Source organism: Geospiza fortis, unplaced genomic scaffold (assembly GCF_000277835.1).
Source record: "Geospiza fortis unplaced genomic scaffold, GeoFor_1.0 scaffold538, whole genome shotgun sequence".
NCBI classification, from domain to species: domain Eukaryota; kingdom Metazoa; phylum Chordata; class Aves; order Passeriformes; family Thraupidae; genus Geospiza; species Geospiza fortis.
The window spans coordinates 2,311,350-2,327,820 of NW_005054368.1; the positions used below are offsets into that span (position 1 = coordinate 2,311,350).

General features: G+C 39.4%; 1 protein-coding gene across 2 annotated transcripts in view; it reads right to left on the reverse strand.

Annotated features, from left to right (window-relative positions):
- Positions 1–817: 817 nt before the first annotated feature.
- BRIP1 (BRCA1 interacting protein C-terminal helicase 1) overlaps positions 818–16,471 on the reverse strand; it is a 46,293-nt gene continuing 30,639 nt past the window's right edge. Inside the window, exons 16-21 of one of the 2 annotated variants that reach the window (XM_031059850.1) lie at positions 16,282–16,403; positions 7,077–7,189; positions 5,607–5,689; positions 3,170–3,487; positions 2,325–2,481; positions 2,141–2,287 (exon numbers count right to left, since the gene is read on the reverse strand). In XM_031059850.1, coding sequence (XP_030915710.1) covers positions 2,257–2,287; positions 2,325–2,481; positions 3,170–3,487; positions 5,607–5,689; positions 7,077–7,189; positions 16,282–16,403 — 824 coding nt within the window. In that variant the 3' untranslated portion in view covers positions 2,141–2,256. Of the gene's footprint in view, positions 2,482–3,169; positions 3,488–5,606; positions 5,690–7,076; positions 7,190–16,281; positions 16,404–16,471 lie in introns of both variants that reach the window. The other variant, XM_031059849.1, reaches the window with a different exon arrangement.

Below are 16,471 nucleotides of genomic sequence, written 5' to 3' on the forward strand. Positions count from 1 at the left end.
AAAGGAACAATCTGCTCCAGATAAGGAAAAGGAGATGGATTTTCTTCTTTTTTTTTTTTTTTTTGAATGTTATGGATTTAAAGACAGACAAATCTCCTGAAAGACAAATAAGAGGCTGTGGGCCCCTGGATGAGCAGGCAAGTCACAAAGCTTAAGTGATTTCTGTTCAGACACACAAAAATGCCCAAAGGGGTTTGGGGCAAAAGATTTGCTTTAGGAAAACTGAGAATCAAGCCCAAGGAGCTCTAGAGACCAAGAACCAACAGGAAATTCAGCATTATTTCAACAGAAATGAAGAATATTTCCCTTTAGATGTGTCAGAGGTTTTCAATACTGATACCAATAGGAACTTCAGCATTATTTCAATAAAAATTAAGAATATTTCCCTTTAAACGTGTCAGAGGTTTTCAATACTGGGATTTCTGCCCTATGAACTAAACCAAACCTGTCAGTGAAATCCAGGACACCAAAACCAAAGAAATTTGGTCATCAGTATTGCAAAAATTGAGCCAAAAGCCTTATGCCAAATACTGCCAGTTGTAGAAATTCTAGTGTTCTTCCCTTGCAAACAGTGTCCAATTTCATAAAGATGAATTTATTTTATACAGAAAGGACACAATTTAAATCCTGTTGATATGAGCATGTTCACAGCTCTGTAGGGATGGACTCCAAGTGCTATTTAGATGAACTTCTATGGAAAATGACCAGTTAATAATTTCATTTCTACTCTCAAACAGAAAGTATCAACACCTATGAACCAATCTTCAGATTGGAAAAATCTTGTATCTTCATATGAATGTAGGATGCCAATGAAGAATCTTATCTTAAAAAGTCAGTATGTTTTATTACAGAAAAATCCTGGCTCTTTTCATTGCAGAAAATGAAAGAAACATTAAAATTCTTACAAAAAATAGACTGGGCAAGATTCAAAGACCTTTGTGTACAATTTACATTTTATATGTTACATGTAAAAAGTGCTTGTAGGACAAACAAATGAGAACAGGTTTTGACATGAATAAACACAGAATCCAACCAACAGAAATGAGATCCTCTCACAAAAGGAAAACTTAAAGAAATCTCAAATTTTTCTGTCAAGAAGCTTCTCATCTTCATCAAATATCAAAATGTGCACAGCTCCTGCTGGACATTTTGATGTAAGAAATTGGAAGGAAACAAAGTACTGGAAAATAAACCTGATTTGGTATTTAGGCTCAATCTGTCTATGACTTGATCTGCAAAGATGCTGTTCTACATGTTTTACTAAACAAACCCAACCTAACAACTGCAGAAAACCATTATTTGGTTATATGGGTGTTTGGCTTTCTGAGGAAAACCCCAATTATTGGACTGTATTAAATGGTGAGTTAATTAAATCTGTAATGGATAAACCAATAATTCCAGGTCAGATCCTACTTGGGTTTCTATTCAGAATTTCCAGACATGATGTCCTCCAGCCATGAAGTCAGGATGAAGAATCTTCATCCTATCTCTAGAAAACTGCACATGGCAAAACTCCCCCAGTGAAAACCCCAAAGATAAAATGAGAAATGGAGCCTGAGGGAAGCTTTTGTTCCATGAGGACAAGGGAGGTGCAGCTGCCCCGTGCTGTTGTGAGGGCTGCTCACCACAACTCCCACAGGAGCTGTCACCAGGTGCCACCATTGCCCAGCAGAGAGGATGACACACCTTTATTTCGGGATCTGGAGAGGCTGAGTTTCCTTTTTGGGGTGTTCATCTCCTGAGCTCCTCCCTGCTCTGCTCCTGCAGCTGCTGCCACCCCTGCAGCCCCAACTGTCCTGTCCCTGCTCCTCACATCCTCCATGATCCCATGGGGGCTCCTGCCAGTCTCAGTTGTTTCAGTCCCATTCTGTGTTCCTGAGGTGCTGGTGGCAAAAGGACCAGCAGGGACTGTGGGGTTCCCACATTCCCCCCAAATCCCAGTGGTGGAACAGGCTGGGACTGGGGGCTCAGCTCTCTGCTCCTCTGGGTCTGCATCATCATACAGTTCTGGAGTGAAGTAAATGCTTTCATCCTCATCCTCATCCACATCTAATGCTGAAGGCTCAGCTCTCCCTGCTGCTGGAGGGAACTCCCTGCAGGGCTCAGCTCCAGGATGGCCTTCAGCACCTGGGGCCTCAGCACTCTTAACTGAAACATGACTTGTTTCCAAACATGATTCTGCTCCACTTGGTTTGTGCTCTGCAATTAATGACGATTGGCATTGATTGGAATGATCAATAAGGTCCCTGGGCCCATTCACATGCTGCTGGCTGCTGCTCTCTGTGGCCCTGCAGTTTGGGGCTGCAGGAGTTGAAGTCAGTGGCTCAGGGCAGCATTTCTCTTCCCCAACATCAGCACTGCTCCAACCATTCATTTCTTCTCTCTCTATTTTGATTGCTGCCATTTTGGGGGGGCAGTCCACTTGTTTCCTTCTCTGTTTTACATGGTGAGAATGGCTCTCTATATCAACTTTCTGGTCACCTGTGACAAATCACAAAACATGAATGAATTGCATCTGATTTACAGCATGTTTAGCACATCAGAATTACCACTGCTTTAGAAGGTTTACAGTGATTTTACAGCATTCATTAAAAACAATAATACAAACAAAAGCCCAGATGTTATAACTATCTTTGCACATGAACTGTCTTAATTAAATTAATAGATTAACAGGGACATAAATGTAGAGTATTACTGGATTTGAAATTTGTAATCTTTATTATTGTGCTCTTTCTTGATTGAAATGAAATCAGAACCTTTCCTAAAATTTAAGGACGGATTTTACTTGTGAAGCTGAAACCAGAGAAGATCACATGGAAGGTGTCTCACAGCAATGCCCAAAAAACAGATGTAGCTTGAACCAGGGCTCAACTTGCAATAATGCTAATCTTGATGTGTTTCAAATATATTTTATATTATCTTCATAGTGCTCAATGGAAAACAAAATTAAAATGAAACCATTTTTGATTGTACTATAAACTTACCAAAGATTACTCTTTTAAAACAACCAGATGGAACGAGAATTAATTTCAGTCTGTTGAGCACAGCTCCTCCACATTTGTGAATAATTATCGTTTTCCACTATAGCACTTCTGTAATTCTAAAAAAAACGTTTCCTCCAAAAAAGATTCAAGTACCCATTTGAAATTGCCAGTGGAAATGAACATACTTTGTTTGACTGCTGCCATGCTGTCACTTGGCTGATCCCATGCTGTGGGATGAACTGAGCTGATGGTTGCAGTAAAATGAACTTCTGAGTCCAAGTTCTGCTCCTGACTTGTAGCAGGAACATCAGGGGACAGAGGAGTGGTGTTCTCCTGTGGAGAGCCCTGTGAGAGGTGCGTGGGCTGTGCAGGGAGCTCAGAGCTGGGCTCTGAGGAGGGCTCCCCACCGCTCTGGTTGCGGAGGGCGAAGGCGCGCAGGGACTGCAGGGCGCTGCCGAAGGTGCCGTGGTGCTGCACCTGCTGCCGGATCCACTTGGACAGTCCTGAGGGGAGAAACACCTTACTGCAAAATAACAGCACCTTGCTCCAAAATATCAACTCCTTACTCCCAAAATATCAACAACTTATTCCACAATATCAACAACTTGAAAATAACAGCACCTTGCTCCAAAATAACAGCACCTTACTCCACAGTATCAGCACCTTACTCCAAAAGAACAACATATCCAAAATATCAGCACCTTACTCCAAAAGAACAACACTTTACTCCAAAATATCAGCACCTTACTCCAAAATAACAACATATCCAAAATATCAGTACTTTACTCCAAAATATCAGCACCTTACTCCAAAATAAATATCAACACCTTACTCCAAAATATCAGCTCCTTACTCCAAAATATCAGCTCCTTACTCCAAAACAACAGCTACTTACTCCAAAATATTAGCAGCTGTACAGGCATTTCCCAGCCCTAAACAGCACCCTAATGTGGAGCAGCTCTCTGGCCACAGACAAACACAACTTTCCCAGGCATGGGGTTAGGGAAGGCTGGGAGAAAACCAGAGGAAAGAATGAGAAACAATTCTTATCTGAACCTGCTGCTGTGAACATGTGCAATGTGCTGTGGAGATTTGTTCGTCAAAGGGTGGTGAACAAATTAGCCAACCTCCTTAATTAGTCATTGGTGATGTGTTTTAAGTAAGGGACCAATGAGGTCCACGTGTATCTAACAGTCTAGAAAAGAACAATGGGTTTCTTAATAAAGAATTATTGATCAACCTTCTGGAATATATAAAATAAAGCACACAAATATTCAACAGCCAATCAAACCACATAATTCATTGGAGTCTATGCCAACTATTGATCAACCTTCATACATGGAGTCTATGCTAATTATTGCTCAACCTTCTATAATACATGGAGTCTCTGCTAATTATTGATCAACCTTCTGGAATACATGGAGTCTATGTTATTATCTGGCCAGGGGCCTGTTACAATGATACCCTGAGAGTACAAATATTTCTGTGTAGGTAGAGCCTCAGAGATTTCAAGAGTTTGCTCATGAAGCTACAACAATTCCTCCTTTCCAGGGCTAAGAACTTGATTTATTCAATGGCAGTATTCTGATAAGCAAACTAAAAATATCCTTCTTTTTCTATTAAAAGCCTTTCCCTTTTTCACTAGTCTTCTTTTTAGGTTCAAACTGCTGCCTTGCATGAACATCATTATATTTCTTTGTTGCCTGGCTGTTCATTCTGCTTGTTACCATGAATTATTTAAAAGTGGCTTACACAGAGTGCAGCTATTTATTATCATATTAACAGGGTCTGATAAAAATTTGAATATAATGAAGCTTTTTACAACTTTGTGTCAGATTAACTAATAGTAACTCAAAGAATCACAACTGTTCTACAGCTACAGGTTTTATTATAACCTGCTCCTATCAAAATAATCAAAATATTAAATGTCAGATGTCTTGAGTATATCAGCTATTTAGATTATATTGGAGCACACAGGGATCAAGTAAAAACTGACTGCCTTGATTTTAGAAAGTGTTTTTGAACCCATTTAAATATTCTTTGTATATCAATTAAAAAAACAAAACAAAAAAAAAACAAACCCACAACAACAACAGAGAACTTCACTCTTTTGTGAAGTTTTACTTTTTAGAGAAAGAAATCCTACCAACCTTTGAACATATGGATTATTTGTGCTCCTATATGAATTTCTAGTGTTTCCTTCAATATTTTCAATGTATTTTTAGTACATCAGAGAAGGAGCAGGACTCAACTGCAGCAGCTGAGCTCCACCTGCTGACTAAGCCCAGCATGGGCTGGTGAGCTCAGCTCTGCCCAGCAAAAAGGGCAGGAACAAAGCTGAAAACACATTCCTAAGCACTTTATTCTCTAATTTTTAGTTTTTTAAAGGTTGTGTGCAGGATCTGTTTTATTTCACCTGCATTTATTTCTACCCAGTATAAAACTACAAACAGAAATCCCTTGTTGTATATTGAATATTCAGCAGTTCAATGTCTGTTCCATGGCTGGGGCACATTCTGACCCTTCCTACTCACCTGTATTTGTACAGCCACATTTCTGAAATTCAGAGTTTTCAGTATTTTTCAACATTAGGAGTTTCCCCAGAAGATTTTTACCTCTTACCAGTTATGTATTTGTTGGGGTTCTTCCTGAAGCGGTCGTCAACTAAAATAAGAGCCCCCCAGTCATTCCTGTGCCTTATACACCTAAAAGTGAGGGGGAAAAAAGAGTATTTATGTAATTAGAGGGCACACAGCAAAAATCTGTGGGAATTAGGAAACAGGGATTGCTCTGAGTCAGCTGGAATATGCAAAATTATACAGGAGGTGCTCTTCTACTGGATGCACCAAAAATTGTTACAGATGTCATGGAAGCTTCATTTTCCTTCAGCTGAATGTACATGAAAACAGCTAAATTAAAAATAAAGCACACAAATACTCAACAGCCAATCAAACCACACAATTCATTTTCCACTCTTAACTGGGCAGTGTAAATATTACAGAGCTCCCTGCCAGCTTGGTGGAATGTTCTGGTTTTATCAAAATCCTTCCCCACATCTCAGGTTAGCAAGGGCTTTGGCCCGTGGTTTGATAAGGAATTTGTACCTTTATGTCAGAATGGAAGCCTGTTTTCTCCATTTTAGACCACCCAAATAACAAATTAAACAATAAGTAACTGTCACTAAAACTTGATTTCAGTTCAAGCTGATTTATTTCACTACTGGTATTCCACAATTGAGAGCTTTCTTAACCTATTTTAATTAATGCTCTTTGATTGCAAAGAGGAATTTAAGAAATCAGGCCTGTAACAACAAGAATCCACAATGAGATTTCCTAATGTTACAATTTCTCTCCATTTTCTCTCTAAGCCTTCATTTATGTCATCACATTTGCATTAGGACTAATTCAAAGCAGAAGAGTTTTCCAGCTGATGCTTCTGTGCCTCTGTAGCCATGACAGATGCACAGCACCTACAATAGATATGGATGACAGCTCTAATCTTTATTTATATGATAAATTTTGTTGAAGGAGGATGAATTAATTCTACCTTGTTAACAACATTTGGGGGAATTTTTCCATCTAGGAAATGGAAGCTGTACCACTCCTTCTAAATCTGGGAAGAGATCAGTGAGCACAATAATTGAATTGACCTTTTGCAAAGGTCTGAAAAACCCCACTGCTATTTCTCCCTTTCAAAAATACTTGCAGGCTAAATATCAAACAACTGTTCTGAGCCCACTGAGAGTGTGAACAATTAGTGCTTTGGAAAAGTCCTAAGGATCTTCATTTGCTTTAAAGCTCAAGAAATATTTGTCTCTGCTTGTGCTCTTTTTTTCCCTGTATATCTTGACTATAAGCAATGAAACTTCTACTAAATTGAAGTGGGTTCTGAATGTAGAATAAAATCTGAATTATAACAATGCACAACAGGCTGAAAAGCAGAGAATTGTCAGCACAGAGCAGCTCAAGAGACAAAATTTGCAATATGAGAGGTTTGGCCTGACCCTTTTGTGCTAAAAGTAGGGAATAAATCCTAAAGATCTCCCTAAAAAAAAAGTTCTACAAATTCATATTTTAGTTATGTTTATCTCACCTTCCCAGGGCTTGGTTGAGAGCTCTGTAAGCTTGAATTTCATACCACTGACTCCCTGATAAAAGGCCTCTTGTACTTTTGTGCTGGTCATTGTACTTCCTCTTTAATTCAACCTAAAAAGGAAACCATAAAATATTTGGTTTATTAATGCTGTTGAAAAGGAGATATTCTAAAAGGGGAAAACAAGCAAACAGTGATTAAATAAGAGAATATATAAATTGTGCTTCAGTATTTCAAATCTATATTTTGTACACTAACCAATTCTGGCTTCTGAAATTGCCCTTAGCTGTGATCTGTTCCAATAATTTAAATGTATTGACATGAGCACCACACACTCATCCAAAGCTCTGTGCCAGTGAGAGGAGGATAAACTGTTCAGACAGGTGAAAAACCCCAAACCAGGTACAGGCAGATGGACTCCAAAGCCCAGATTTACTGGCTCTTCCAAAAGGAAGTGCCCCACTGGAGCTCTCCCTTTGTCACCAAAGCCACTCCTCATCCCCAGCTGGGACCAGACCCTGATTTTCCCAGGGAGGGTTCAGCAAATTCAACTTCTCCTCCTCGACAGGAGCTGCAAAAAGCTTTGGGGATGGAGAGGTCTCTGCCAAGGAGCAGCAGTCACTGACACCGAGCAAAATTCCAGCCTGGCATCAGCTCCTGAGGTCTGGAAATGTTTCACTGCAGAGCATGGGGAGATCAGGCAGGGAGAAACATGTTCCCCTTTTTAAAAACACATCCCTGATGCTTCAGAACCTGGAGGGAACTGCCCAAAAAATCCCTTCTCAATCAGGATAACCACACACAATGCCTGGTCTGAACTGGAACAATTTGCATTAGAACATTATTTATCTCAAAAGGTTTTATTAGTATTATTATTCAGCCAGGGGAACTGAATTATTATTTTTTTTAAGCAAGCACAAAACTGCACCAAAAAGGGTCTTTCTGCTGCTCTTTTGTGCAGTATTAACCTTTCTAAACTGACAAGTGAAAGGACACGCTTCAGGAGAGAAAACAGCAGACTTCTAACCTCTTCTGACAGGTAACTTTCAAGTTGCATTTGGATAAGAAATTTTATTTTATGTACTTATGCCCTTTAAATTGCCTGTCAAATTTACAAATTCAATCTTTACAGCCAGAAAGTAAATTCAGTTTGATTTCACAGATTTAATATTTGTTCCAGTCACTCAGAATTTACCGACTGGCATGTGAAGTTTCCTTTTTAATTTTCCAAACAGAAGATGATTTCTTCTGAATGGTCTATGAGCATTAAACTATTCCTTAAAAAGGAACTTGGCTTTATCTGTGCATATCTACAAACTGAAATACTATCTGTAGAAAGAAAAGGGTACTGCTCACCTCTGGAGATGAGGAATGATGATGGAAAAGTTCACTGAAGCCTTTAAAACATAACCATTGACAATATTCTCCTGTGTGTCCTTAGCACTCATCTTCTAGTCCTGGTCAGTTTTATAACAATTTATTTTTTGGAAGAATTGTGTTATCAGTAAGATTATGGCCATTTAAAACCAGTGGAGGTTTACCAGCCCCTCACTTTGCCAGCAGCCTGTGCAAAGTGTTGGAATAACTGCTCCTGTGTCTTATGATGAAATTTCAAATTATTTTTACAATATTTTTAAACACCTGCATAAACTCACTGAAGTAGCAATAAAATGCAAACTAGTCAGATCATCGAAATAAAATACAATACTTCCACATTCTCCTAATATATGCCAGTGTTATCAAGTTCACTGCTTGTATGCACATCACCAATGACATTTCATTGCTCAAATTATATAAACCCCAATTTTTAATATAAAACCTCATGAGTTTGGGGGCTTTTAACCCCAATCCCTTACTCTAAGGGTGTAACATATCTCTAAAACTTCCTTCTATTAATTTTAAACAAGTTACCAGAAAAGAAGCATTGTGTTTTCTGCCTGCAGCGCTCCTGCCTCAGCAGAGATGGGAGCTCAGTGTGCAGGGGGATGTCACAGACACATTTTATGAAAAATCCTTTCCTTAGGATTTTTTCTCCTGAGAAGCTGAGAAGCCTCAAAACAAAATGCAAACAATGATTATCTGTTGCTGTGGAATGCAACAGGTGGATCTGTGATTGGTCTCGTGTGGTTGTTTCTAATTAATGGCCAATCACAGTCAGCTGGCTTAGACTCTCTGTCCGAGCCACAAGCCTTTGTTATCATTCTTTCTTTTTCTATTCTTAGCCAGCCTTCTGATGAAATCCTTTCTTCTATTCTTTTAGTATAGTTTTAATATAACATGTATCATAAAATAATAAATCAAGCCTTCTCAAACATGGAGTCAGATCCTCGTTTCCTCCCTCATCCTCAGACCCCTGTGAACACGGTCACAGGGGGAGGCTGTGCAGGTAAAAGGCCAGGGCCTGTCATTTTAATGCAATCAGAATCTATTTCATTGTGGACCTGCTGCATCAATTTCAGGCCAGATTCAAGCTGACATGTTACATATGTGAAAAAGGCAGTGCCTCCTGCTAGCAAATCTCCACAACGTGCAGGAAAGCACAGGCTAGAAGGGATTAGTTAAAATGTCAAAAGACAGCCTTTTACTTTTACCTGTTCATCCTTAAAAACATCCTCCCAGCTCTGGGGCAGGATTTGCAGACAAAGAGCTGCACAAGGCCCCTGGCAAGCTCTGCCATCCTGTAGCTGTCACCCAGATTAGGCTTTGATCTGTCTGGGAGGTCACGGGCACAGCCACGCTCACTGCCAGCTCCCCACGTTCCACCTGCAAACCCCTCCTGCTGCTAATGCTTAATTACTCTGACATCTTTCACTCTGCAACATTAACTGGGAAACAGCAGCGAAAAAAGATAAATGCCATGAACAATTTTTTTTTTTTAAGGATTGGAAAGATACTTGGAGGCAGTTTGTGCTACAGCTCAAGCGTATTTTTCAAACAGAATTAGCAATGGAGGTTTTTCTTCAATGACAACAACATTAAATGACATTTGTTACATTAGATTTTTTAAGAAGTTACCTGTGGTGATATTCCTTCCCATGAAGAAACTCAGACTTATTCAGGATATAAATGGATTTATACTGTGGTGACCATGGATTGTAAGAGTTCACAGCACAAAGGTGAGAACTCAAAACTACAGCTTGGTTTTGACCCCCAAAATAACCTGCAAATCCACACACAGAACCTGCAGCCTTGTAGCAACACACCAGGCTGAACCAGGTTTATTCAGAAGACACAAACAGTATTTAAAGCAAGGTATACAAATACCAATCTATTATGGACTAATTATTTCTATAGAAAAATCAATCAGGAGACTGTATACTGATTTATCAGTGCCAGTACCACGACATGAAGGCTGAATGGGCTAAACCCATTCGTTTATTTTGTGCAATTTAAATCAGCAACATGAACTGTGTTTGGTTTACTTCATCTGGCAAAGTTTTGAGGGGTGTTTTTAATGCATGACTTCACTGAACCAAATGCAAACTTTGCTTTTTAAGAAGAAATAACAGTAAGAAGAAGTAACAGTTAAGATTTTTTTTGCTGAAAAAGTCAGGCCTGTTCTTTGATGGGACATCTCCTCACAAACATCTCCAAGTGCCTCCTGTTTGCTCTGGTAGGTGAAAGGAAGAGAAAAGAGCAGGAAAAGGCCAATAGAGCTGGGCCTGTGTCCCTGCACGGCCAGGTGGAGGTGGCACAGCCACACCTGGATCAGCTCCTGCCCTTCCCTCTTCTCCATGGAAAGAAAAACCAGAAAATGGATAGAAACATTTTCTGCCATTCCATTAACTTGTTTCTCTGGTTTTATGAGTGGAAAAATAGTAATGAAAGCAAAGACATTGCTCACATCATCCAAAAAAATTCTTGAAGTTACATTCATGTTTAACATCTACTAATTCCCCACGTCTTAAAAACAAACAAGCAGAGAAAATACCAGGTGGTCACTCCCCTCTTCCATCCCAAAAAAGACATAAAAATGTTTTTTAAGCAAATCTCCCGTCCTAAAAATCTCCTGTGTCCACTTAGAGTCTCTCTTCCACCTGAAATAGCAATAATTAGAATTTTGCAGGAACACTTGCCATCTACTTTCCTCCTGATGAATGCCAAGGAACCATAAAAGTTTGTGAGTGCAGGAAAGTTAAAACATGAAAACCCATTTCTTTTCTTTTACATCTGAAAATTCTTCAATAGAAGCAGCACTGAACCAGGCAGCATTTCACTCACTTCAAAAGCAGCAACAAGGGCTGGGGGTTTAACACAAATAATGCACAAGTAAAGGCCTGGCTGAGTCACAGAACAAGCTTCCAACTCCTCACCCCTCCCAGCCATGTCTAAACACAAAATTCCCATTTCTGAGCCCACAGGAAAAAGATATTATGGCAGGATTTTATCTTTGAGTGTTTCAAGCATTCCAAGTGCAGTGCTAAGACATAAATAATATGGAATAAGCAAATGCTTATTAGCTGAATTTTACCAAACTAGATTCTGTCAATTACAATAATTTATTAAGGTCATTCTAACGAGTTCATAGAACTAAATAAGGTCACTAGACACAAATACAACACTTTTATTTTCACATATAAATACTGCATTTCCTCATAAAACAGCAACAACCCCCCAAACTGCCAATGAGACGAGATCAATATTTGTACTGCTCAATTATCATCAGGATGCTGCCACACAGAAATTGCTCAGGTGACCTTTTCTGCCTGAACATTTCTGTGTGCACTTATCAAAATTGCCTTCCTTGGATAACACTGACTAAAAAAAGGAATCAACCAGATCTCAGACTTGCTCTGTCTCACAGGGGACATGGAAATATTTTGGGATTGAACAGTGCAGTGGGAATGGGGATAAAATCAAAACTAGAGAGTTACTGAGATAGAAAAAATGGCACAATAATACAGTGCAAGGGATGCTCCCCAAACTCTGGTTAAGCATAATAATAATTTAAATTAAATGCTAAAATAACAATAATTTTCTTAGAAATCTTGCTTTTCCTAGAATACGGTAAATAAGAAACGAATTTTTCCAGCAATCACTTTCATAGCACAGGATTCTTCCTCCTTCCAAGGGACACAAAACATACAGGCTTAAAAACTGCTACAAGAACTAGAAACTCAATATTGAAACACATCATTATTCTGCAATGATAGAAATATCTCAATTTGTTGAGGTAGGAGAAGTGGAAACTTCAGCCAAAGAGCTGCAAAATGTTTGTATCATTAAGTTACATAAAGCCCAGAAAACTGAAATTGAAATTATGATTTCCTTGGTGTTAGAAGTGATGACACTGGAAAGAATAAAGGAGATATTTCCCCCATGGCAGCCAGGGGAAATAATTCCCATTAAAGGCAAACTCCAGCAGTGCCACTGCTCCCAACTCCCATCCTCAGTGAGTTTGTTGGCCTCTGCTGATGTGAAAGAATTTGACTTTCTGCATTTTCTGCTGTGTTTTGGTCAAGTTCTGCTGCCTGTTCCATGATGAATTCCCTCTCCTGTAGCAGGATCAAAAGCATCTGGAGAGGTGGAAGTGCAGAAAAGCTCCCTGGGCAGGGGACTCTGCACCTCAGAGCTGCCCATTCTCAACATTTCTCTTTCTTTTCAGCTCCCCAAGGTAAGAACAGTAAATTATGACTTGAACTAAACAAGTCACACTTGGCTCCAAAATCAGATTTTCCTACCTCTACTTTCAGGTCCCAGAGGTAGGCAGAGGAAATCCTGGTCACAGCCAAAGAAGTCATTTTTGGCTCTGAAATAAATTTTCCTGCTTTACTGGAGCCAAACTCCACCATTGAGAGCACCAGAGCTTTGAGCAATCCTCGAACATTTTCTTTTATATTATTTTGTTTTAGCAACCTGATTCTTCAGCAATATGAAACCCTTTGCAATAACACAGAATTAGAGGGTTGGCCTCTTTCTTCAATCACTTTTGTTTATAATCAGGTCTCAGCCTGAATCATTTCTTTCTCCCTAACCCTGACAAAGTGTTTTAGACTCTTCTCTTTGTCAAAAGCAGTGAACCTAAGATACAATATGCCTAAAAATGTTCAAGTGAAACTAAATTATTATCTTTAAAGCCTCCACAGAAATTACGGTAACTTATAAAAGCACACAGTTACTAAAGGAATTCCAATGTTTGCCATTTAATACCAGGATTTGTGGCATATACTCAGCACAAACATATGGGAAAACTAAAATTGGATATTATTCATCACACTTGACAATGAGTCTCTTGCCCAAGATTGATGTCTGGATCCAAAATGCTACACTTCAAAATATCTAAGAGAAGTTAATTAACAGTATGTTAGCATCAGATAACACATCTGTGGGATTATCCATCTCTCGCTGTCACATTATTTATGTTCCCTAATATTACAGCTCAATCAAGTTACAAATCATAAAACATATTTAGAAAGCAGGTTGATCACAGACAAGTCATATTAGTGGAGATGAGCCAACATCAAACTGCCAACATGAATTATTGCTCTCCAAAGGTCCAGTCCCACAAACCCTGCTGCTTGTGCTCAGTGCTGGGAGCATTAAAGGGATCACTCACACAAGTAAAAGCTCTGTGCAGGAGTAGGGGGTTATGGAATTGAGGCTTAAGAGGACTTTTATTAACCCAAAAAGCAGACATTCGAGTGTTTTTTCATGTAGAAGCCCAGCACTTTTTAGTGATTTAAACCAATCCCAGGAGCATATAATTCATGGCTATTCCAAGGGAATTGTTAATCACTTGCATTTCCTATTTTTAAAGGAATGTCATTATCAATCATCTTATCAGTTTCCTCCTTGGTACCTCTGCTGAGCACCCATTGCTGTGGGAGAGCCCCAGATTCACCATTTTCTGTCCCAGTCCAACCTGGCCTGTGCCACTGTGTTTTGAATTTTATGGCTGCTGAAAACTCAAGATCCTCCCCAGAAGTTCCAGGCTTCACCCAGTTTTCTGCTTCACCCACAAAATCCAAACACAACCAAACGTGTGCAACTATTCTCTAAATTTAACTGTTGCATTTGGGAACTCCAACTCCTTTCCTGAGCTGAAAAAGATGTTTAATCTTCCAAATTTCTTTTATATTTCTACAAAGATACTAATAACCTTCCTCAGAGTGACCCTCCTTCACTTCATCCTTCTTGCAACTCAGCTGATAAAAAAAATGAGCATTAATCCAGAATTGTTGGGGATCTGATAACCCTAAAGCCTTGAGCAAAACAAAACCTTGTCCAATATAAAGACATTTAAAATAAAAGCCATTTCCTCCAGCATCCTGAAGGAACTCTGCCATGCAGATCTCAGGCTGAGACTGGTGCCTGCCCAGCTCTCATCCAGAATTGATCACTGCAGAGCTTTGGGCATTCCCATCTCTAAACACACACTCAGACCTTGAGCTGTTTGCAATTTGGCAGCTACTGTTTCCAGCCCTACTGAAAAATTTAGAGGTTTTCTTCAGTCTAATTTTAAAAAATAGTTCAACAGAACACTGATTTTTAAAATATAGTTATCAGAATTGGGCTGTAGTGCTGTGATCCTGTTATTTGAAATATTTGGTTGACCTCAAGGTAAAATCAAACCATAATCCACTGTGAAGATAATTCACCCATAACACATTTTATTCAACCTAATTTTGTTTCATTTAGAACCCAAACCCATTGGTTTTCAGGAAATCATTTGGCATTAATTATAAAGTTCCAGCCATACAACAAAGGATTTCCTAAATACCTTGTCAGCACATGCCCCTAAAAACCAGCATTTCTAACTGCAGAAAGAGACTGAGCACTCTTTAAATGTGAATTTTTACACTACAGTGGAGTGCATTATATTTCAGAAGGACAAAGAATGTTGTGGCTGAGTGAGTGCTCCAAGGAATTCTGCAAACATTGGAGGAACTGCACTCACCCAGCCTCCCTGGCCCTTGTAGGATGTGGTTTTTCCCAGCAAGGCTGGAATTAGGCACATGCTGCAGACAACAAAGAAGCCTTTGCTTGTTCACTTAAGCTCAGAACACATCTCTCAAACCAAAGCTGAGTCTGTTTGGCCTTTCAAGTGCAAACCTATGATTTTCTTGTTTGATTTGGCATTAGTGAGAACCAGAATCCAGCTGCTCCTGGTATTTATTTATTCTGTGATCCTTCACTTTGTTTCTTAGCCTCACAGAGCAGACCCAAAAAGGAACACACAGGACAGGGCAGTGACAGTGACTGGCAGCACCTCAGTGGCACAGACCCCTAGAAAGAAGTGCTGTTACAAACTGCCCAATAATAAACCTTTTTTGCAGTAAGCAGAAAGCCTAGAAAAATACTTTTCTATGTTTATTGGCTTTCTTTTCCTTTCAGCTCTGCAGTGCCTGCTCTAATGAAACATCATCTCTCTGTCAGACAAGCCCTGCTCAAGTCAAAAGGAAGGAAGTGTTGAGGTGGGCAATTACACAGCAGTGCAACAGGATGCTGCTTTCACCACCTCCTGAAAAACACAAATAGTTTCAGATTTATTTAACTGCAGCCACTTCCAAATGCTATTTTTACAAGGGGCTTACAAGTTTTTGCCTAAAGTTACATGAAGCTTGAATATTCCAAATAGTGCTGTCCTCAGTATCCAGGAAGAGTTTATGTTGTGTCATAAATCCATGTTCAAAATTGCAAGCTAATAAAGCAGCACAAGCTTGGAAAAAGTTTCCAGTTCCACTGTGTGCTGAAGTGGGACAAATAATTGCACTGAAGAAGGCAAGGAGATTAGAAAGGTGAGATAGTGCAAGCAGTGGGACATACACAGTTATACTGTAAAATATTAACATAATTAAATCATCCTTATCTTTCCACCTGTTTTCTGCAGTAGCCTGCCTTATTTAAATCACTATTAAAAAGTTTGTATTACAAAAAGCAGTATTAAAAGTTTTTCTTTTCTGCAATAACCTGCATTATTTAAAGCAGTGCTCCACCTCTTACCTGTGCAAGGTCACTCAAAGAATTCAAATGGGATGGAGAGAAGTTCAAAGGTAAACACACAGAAAAGCTATTTTGTGCCTATTTAGTGTTTTGAAGATGACATAAAAATCTGTTTTGTGCATATTTAGTGTTTTGAAGATGACATAAAAATCTGTTTTGTGCACGTTTAGTGTTTTGAAGATGACATAAAAATCTGTTTTGTGCATGTTTAGTGTTTGGAAGACGACATAAGATCCAGCCCAGCTCTGAAGTGATGTCCTACCTGCAGGTCCTTGATGTTTGGGAAGGGGATCCCGATGGTCACCACTGCCCTGGCGTTCTCATCACAGAAATCCAGCCCCTCACTGACCTTCCCTCTGCACACAGCAATCAGCAGAGCCCCATCTGCAAGAGCACAGCAACACTCAGCATGCCAGGGAGCAGCTGGGGATCACAGAAACTTGCACCAAAAC